Here is a 7,256-nt window from a genome sequence, read left to right as displayed (position 1 = left end):
CCGCTGGCTCAGCAATGGCTTGGTCTCCAGGGGCTGTGGGAACGACTGTGCCAGCCTGGAGGGACAAAGCAGAAGGGAACAAGATGAAATGCCCTCTGTTACAGCACAGAAGCACTCACCAAACTGGGTTGTTATAAAGTGATTCAGCCATCTCCCATCTGTGCTCCTGGTCTGGGATGGTGCTAGGAGACATGGACCTCGTGCCACTGGGTTGGCATGAGTGGTGGCAGCAGGTTTTTGCCCTGGAGCACAGATCCTGTCAGTACACACACAGAGAAACTAAGAAGTCAGTCAGAGGCCTGGCTGGCTCAGTGCCATGTTCATAGAAATCCAGCTGAACAGATTTTCCTGCTGCAAAAATCATCTGTGAGTGCAAGGGAAGGTTTTTCACGCTGACATTGGTTTGTTTTTAAACAGAGACACCAGATGCAGTTTGTGCATGTTCTCACCACCCAGACTTTATGCATCCCCAGAGGCTCCAGCCTCTCCTTAACAGGGTCTGTGGATGGAACTACGTGAGGTGTTTTTTGGCAGGGACATCAGGGCAGGGAGTTCCTGGTGTGGTACAAGAGCCTTTCCAGGCTGCTGATGGCCAGTGCAGATGAACCGTGTTGTTCTTGGAGGCCCAAGGCAGAGTGAGGCTGGGACAGTGATAATGAGACACAGACTGCAGCCAGCTGCAGCTCAGGACCACACAGTGGAATAGCAGCTCAATTTCCAGTTTTAATGCCTGGTTATAGCACAGAGTTGACCCACTAGCTGTGGAATTACTGGTGTTTATAGGGCATGGATGGATGGCCAGCACTGCACAGCCTGAGCTGTGAGTAGCTCTGCAAAAATGGAGTAAAAGCATGGCATTTTGGTCACCAAATGCCTCAACAGACAGACACAAACACTTAAGAGTGTGTGTGACACGACACAAGAGGCATCCAGAAGCTGTGTTAAGAAAGAAGGTCACACCTGTTCCCCCACAAAGAGTTATTCACTGCTTCTTTAGCCGTTGTCTGCAAGGATCCCATTTTAACGTGCGCGTTGGAGGAGCCTGAGGAAGCCTGGGAAGGGGAATAGTCTGAGTAAGTGCCTGAGGAAACGCTGTTATTCAGACAATGGATCTTATCTGCTTCAGACTCATCTGTCGACTCTGAAACAAAACACAGCAAACACTTTCAGGAGGTTTGAACTCCAGCAACACACAGGTTTAAATTGAAACTATGGAGATATAGAAATGTGCACAAATATGCGTGAAATATGCTTGAAAATCAGAGTGAGGCGTAGAACATCTCAAGCAATGTGGCTCTGCATGTCACACACATTTTCATCCCAAAAGTGGTAAGTCAAGCCAGTACCTTTCTTGTCTTTACCCAGCAGGACAAGTTTGGGTGGGTACAACGGGGTCTCAGGCATGGAAGGACGGAGTTCCCCTATCCTCATCTCACTGGCAGGATGTCCATAGGCATCCTGAGGGACATAATAACACAGAGTAAACATAGGCAACGGAATCCACTTCAAACTGCAGTGCACACACATCTCACAGCCTTCCCTCATCAACGTGACAACACACCAGAGCCCACCATAAGGGCAGTGCCTAAACATGCTGATTTGTCAGCTCAAAGTTCTAATTAGCCCTACAGAAGCACTCCTAAAAATTATGGTGATGTGTTCGTGCTGGAAATGTGGACAAAACAGATGGAACTTGCAAGAGTCATCAAGGCCATGTAAATATTTTTTGCTGAAGTCAAGGCCACAAAAATTCAAGCTGCCACTGGAAATAAACACACATGGAGAGTAAACAGTTGTTCTTGCAGGAGTAAGAGTGTTCATGGCACAAGTCCTTCCATAGATTCAGCTGTTCCTGCAAATACATTTAATTAAAATAGCCTTGTCTCTAAAGAATTTGTGGCTAAATTAATGATTTGGATTTAATAAACTTCTCACTGAAAGTTCAGCACATCTTGACCTTCAGAGACTGCTCTGCACAACTCTTCTAGCTGAAAACAGAATGCAACTGAAAATAACAGAGCTAAAATGTGGAAGGGAAGTGGGATGCAGTCTTAGAAAGAGGTATTTTAAATGATGACATTTAAATTAGGCTCATAGGGTGGTTAAAAGGGAATGAAGACACAAATAAGGAATGGGGGCAGCTCTTATCCTTGGCAGAAAGTTCAGAGATGAGAAAGATGCTGCCCTGCAGATGTGTGTCTTGGGGAGACAGGGACAGGGCTGGCATGTACTGGGGGGATGATACTGGTAATCCTGCCCTTGGGAGGGACTGAGGGAGCACAAAGGATGGGCAGTATGGGAAACCCACACTTGTGTGGGTGCCTGGGCTCAGGGAAATGTCATGGGAAAGGAACTGGTGGAGATGGACATGGCCATGCTGGAAAGCTGTGCCAATGCCACCAGGATCCTTGTGAGGGGAGGAGATGTCATTCTGTAATGAGGACGGAGGCTGGAGAAAAAGAGAATGTAGGAAAAATGAGGAAGTTTTGGAGATATATTAGGGGAAGTCAATAATAGTAGTATAAATGAGGATGGAAATGGTTAGCAGAAATACATTTAGGAAGACACTTACACTAATGGTGACACTATGAGGATCTCTACCCTGAGATGTTGGTAAAGGTACTCCAGTGAGTTTGCAGAATGAAGTCAGTAAAGGAGAGATGCAGTAATTAGAGAAACAATTTAAAATGAAGTACCCAAACCAAAGCCACATTGTTAAAATGCAAAGTCATAGAATCATCAAGGTTAGAGGAGAGTTCTAAGACCATCAAGTCCAACCATTAATCTGCCACAGGTTAAAAAGCTACAACTGTTCTAAAATTTTCTTGCTTTTATTCATCAGGGGGAAACTGTCCAAGGTTTACTCTCTATGAACTACCATTCATAGTTAACAGTGGAAACAGAGACTTGTAGGAGCATTTGCCACGTGACTTATCCTTGAATTATAGTTACACAACTGCTTTAATCCTTCTGCACTCAGTGTCCTCCTGGAGGCAGGACCTTCCCAAACCAGCAGAGAACAGGCATCCTCAGTTTAATTAACCCCCTCAGGACTAACACTGAAGGCAATACAGCCACACAGCGATTCCTACATGGTGTGATACAGTCAAGACTCTACTTCCCCATGCAGAGCTCCCTTGCTGTGTGTGTGCTGTTCCCTATGTGACCTGCCTACAACTTAACCACAGTGCAAGAGCCTTTCTCCAGTGCAACACAACCATCTCCCAGTGCAGTGAGACAAACTTAAGCAAAACCATTTATTTTTGAGAACTAATAGAGTGCACAGCATTGCAGAGTGTGACAGTCTCTACCTGTGAGCTCAGTGTGTGTTACACATTGTGTTGTACCTCTGAGCCTTTTGTACTCTCAGCTTTCTCCTCCCTGTCTGGGACTTCCAGAGGTGGTTTGGGAGTGTTCTCTGGAGCAGACAAGGGACTCCTTGGGAATTCTTTATTTTCTTTGTCTTGAACCTAGAATCCCAATATTGTGCCATGAAACTTCCAAGAGTTATAAGCTTAACCTACCCCTCTTTGCACTCAGATAGGAAGAATCAGCAGTTCCCACTTATGACCTCATGCTGAACGCAGGTTTTTATCTCAGCACATGACTGTATGAAGTTTCCTCTGCTATATTCTGTTCTGTTTCTTTTTAACACTAAGTCCAGTTATTGCAACAAAATTTAATATCTTTTAAAATCTGACACTTGTGAGCACACCATGAATGTGATATAGCTTGTAAAAACCCCAAACCATATTCCATGTAATTCCACTCTCTTTAAGGTGGCCTCTTTCTTACAAGCCCAAGAACAAAAAGGTCCCTAATAGGACCAAAAAATGTATTATGAATAGGAGCAATTGCAGGAAGAAAGGGAAGAGATAAACGTAGTTGTGTTGTGTCAGGACTTATTCCTCAGGACTAATGGGAGAAGGACACAGGTAGAGGAGAAAAAAATGTGGTGAGCTGTTTGCCAAGAGAAAATCATTGGTAAAACCTCTTAAAACAAGAGAGAAAGAGAAATATCACCAAGTCTTCATGCTGAGAACATAAGAACATTAAACCATGACATGGAGAAATGACCTAACTCTTGGACTCTGCCTGCAAAGATAGGAAGACTCTGCATGGAGCAGTTGGGGCTCTGGGTGGAGGCACAAGGCAGAGGACTGTGGGACCATTAGTGATGGAGCTGTTCCAGAGGAACAATTAAACACATGCAGAGGGTTGGCAGCAGTTCCCAATTGGAGAATGCTGTGTCAGTGTGAGGGATGACAAGCTCGTTGTAGAGACAAGAAGAAGCAAAGATATAAATGTATCAATGCAAATGTTACTCCATTCAGATTTTACTAAATTTTGATGAAGAATAAAGGAGATCACATTGAAAACAAGAACACTCTTCTCTACCCCTACCACCCAAAACCCTTCCCCCAACCAAAACCCACATAGCAGCAAAGGCAGAAGCTGAAAACATTGAGACCCCATTCTGACTGTGATGAGAAGTTGCTCCAAGTCATGTCCAGCCTGGCCTGGAACACTTCCAGGGATGAGGCAGCCACAGCTGCTCTGGGCTAATTGAGAAGTTGGATATTCATATAATATTCTTGATATGTTTGGATTTGTCAATCCAAACATACCAAGAATATTAACTATGAAGATCTGAATTGCTAACTTGTGGCATTGCTCATTGCTCCTCATGGAAAGGTGACACAAAGTCATCCCAGACTCCTATTTGCCCACAAAACAACTCAGGATGATGAACAGGTTGGTTTTAATTGATGATTAATCAAGACATTGTTTGCTTATTGTAAATGAAGGCAATGGCTGGTGCAGGGGATTTGAGCTGCAGCTTGTTACTCATTTCAGATGTTCCCTTTAATTATTTAGAAACAGTTTGCGAAGAGACGTGTAAATTAACTGTAACAAAAGCCAGTAGAGATGAGAAAAGAAAGCAGCTCCTCTGGGCTCTGAGGGGGAGAAGTGAGCACTGCCCCTGAACAAAAACTCCCTTAGAATGAGACACTGCCCTCAGCCTCTAGCTCTACCAGAACACACCTGCAATCTAAACTGTACTTCAACTTAGGGCTTGAGCTCATGTCTCTAATCATCTGAAGAGCAAATGGAGCTTAATTATGCTTTATTTAATGTTCTAGAGCTGCTAAGATTGTTCACAAAACCATTCGCACTTTCCCTCTAGTTTGCCATCCCTCTATCTCCGTGCAGGAAGCCAAGGAGAGGAAAATGGATTTGCATCACTCTTTTTGCAGCTCTAACACCTTCCTGGTGTCAGTGTTGGTAGGAGTGACAAGAACACTCATTTTCTCCTCTTAGCTGACAAATCATTGTGTTGCTAGCCCTGCCTCTGTACTAGGGAAATTAAAGTGTGAGTAAGTTCCCCCATCTCACTATTATAATAAGAGGCTGAAAAGCACATCCTCAGTGATCCATGGGAACAGTGCTGTGCTCACAGCAGTTGCTTGTGGGAGAAAATTGAGGAGGAAATTGCAATGCCATTATTTAATTGCAGTGCAGGAATGACCACAGGCTCTGGCTGCAGCAGCTCAGCTAGTTCTACAGATAGTCCTTTGTGAGACTCACGCCACGAGCAGCTCCTGTGCCTCACACAAAAAACAGCTGTGGTAGCTTTTCTGTTGCCAAAGAGATGTGCTTCTGTCAAAGGATGAAATCTATGAATGCAATTTGTCCTTATGTGTTTCCAACCCAGGACACAGCCTGTGGCCATGTGGGAACTGGTGCTTTATGGTGGCACTGACATTTACTCCTTCCTTACACCTCCCAGAGCCTCCCTGGGCCCTGCCAGCTCACAGGACACTCACTGCTGGGGCTCAGGTCACTCAGATACTCTCATTTGCACTTCAAAACTTCACATTTACTTTACCAAATGCTAACAAAGTGGTGCAGCCACTGATTTCTGGAGGCTTTTTCACCAGCCACAGCTGTGGGATCAAACACTTAAAGTCTCTGTCAGGCGACACGGATCAAAATCCAGAGAGAAACACATAGGGATAATGAAACCCCACAGAAAGCTGTGAAGAATATTCATGTTCAACATCTAGATAATACCAAATAAAGTCCATATATTCAACACGAGCAGAACATGTCAAGACTCATGGCCCAAGTCAGCAGCTGTTCTAAGACCAGATATACACTGTAAGAACTTAATGACTGAAAAGGAATAAGGGACGAATTTAAGATTGCAGATTGAGATGAAAACATGAACAACTTTCAATATTTGAGTTTAAATTAAATAGTTAGCTTAAATACTTGAGTTTAAATGAAATAACTTACATAGTTTAGATAGACAGATAAATAGACAGATGGATATATATAGATAGATGGATGGATAGATAGATTCAGATTTAAGGAAGTCCTCCGAAGCCATCTTAAGAGAAAACCTTTGTTGGGCTAGTTCTTTAAGCAATTAAAATGTTTACCTGTAATTAGAACACACAGCACTGACAGAGCAGCTGCAGCTGAATAGGTAATATGTGTTAAAGACATGGCAAACTGAGGCAGAACACTTCCTGCTTACACCACTGCCCACAGACAGGAATATTTCAAGGACAGTGAGTTGATCATAATGTTTAGAAAGGAGTGAAAAAGAGTATGATAATCTTTTTTCCTCATTTATTTCTTTTCAACAAGAAGACCTGGGAAAGATTTTCAGGAATTCTGGTACTCCTGTAGCTCCATCCAAGCTCAGGAACTATCAGCACATGCTGCCAGGGGAAGAGGTTTCCCTTGTTTTTGTGCCTGCATATAGTCATAGAATAATAGAAACACAGATTGTTAAGGGGTTGGAATGGAGCTTAGGGATCATCCAGCCCCAATCCTGCCCTGGGCAGGGACACCTCCCACCAGACCAGGTTGCTCAAAGCCTCATCCAGCCAGGCTTTGAACACTAAAGTCAAAGTGTTGGTGCAATGTCCATGGGTAGATGAGCTCAAGCTCCTGCTATGTGTAAGAGCAGCACTGCAGGATTTAAGGCTTAGTCACCTTTCAGTGAGTGTGTTCATCCTGGAGCAGAGCTCTGTCCCTGTGCATGCTGAGCCACTGCTGGCAAACACATAAGAGTTGGATTCTGTACCTCAGTGTAAGTCACTATTCAGGGCTGCCTGAGCCAAAGCTCCCTGCAGTGGAAGAAGCTCTCCTGCTGCCTTCATTAACTTTGGGCAAGGTTAATTTGCTCTATGCTACTAACAGGAAGCAAAGGAGCAGAACCTAATGGCATAGTGGGGACAGAC

General features: G+C 44.1%; 1 protein-coding gene across 1 annotated transcript in view; it reads right to left on the bottom strand.

Moving 5' to 3' along the window:
• LOC103806160 (leucine-rich repeat-containing protein 7-like) overlaps positions 1-7,256 on the bottom strand; it is a gene marked incomplete at both ends in the record, with an annotated part of 15,519 nt that overhangs the window by 1,083 nt on the left and 7,180 nt on the right. The window contains 3 exon segments of the mRNA XM_009078839.1: positions 5-55; positions 961-1,141; positions 1,347-1,458. Of these exon segments, the coding sequence (XP_009077087.1) occupies positions 5-55; positions 961-1,141; positions 1,347-1,458 (344 nt within the window).

The sequence above is a fragment of the Acanthisitta chloris genome, unplaced genomic scaffold (assembly GCF_000695815.1).
Source record: "Acanthisitta chloris isolate BGI_N310 unplaced genomic scaffold, ASM69581v1 scaffold10787, whole genome shotgun sequence".
Lineage (NCBI taxonomy): Eukaryota > Metazoa > Chordata > Aves > Passeriformes > Acanthisittidae > Acanthisitta > Acanthisitta chloris.
The sequence above is the reverse complement of the archived record's forward strand: the minus strand, read 5'-3'. Positions and strand labels throughout refer to the sequence as shown.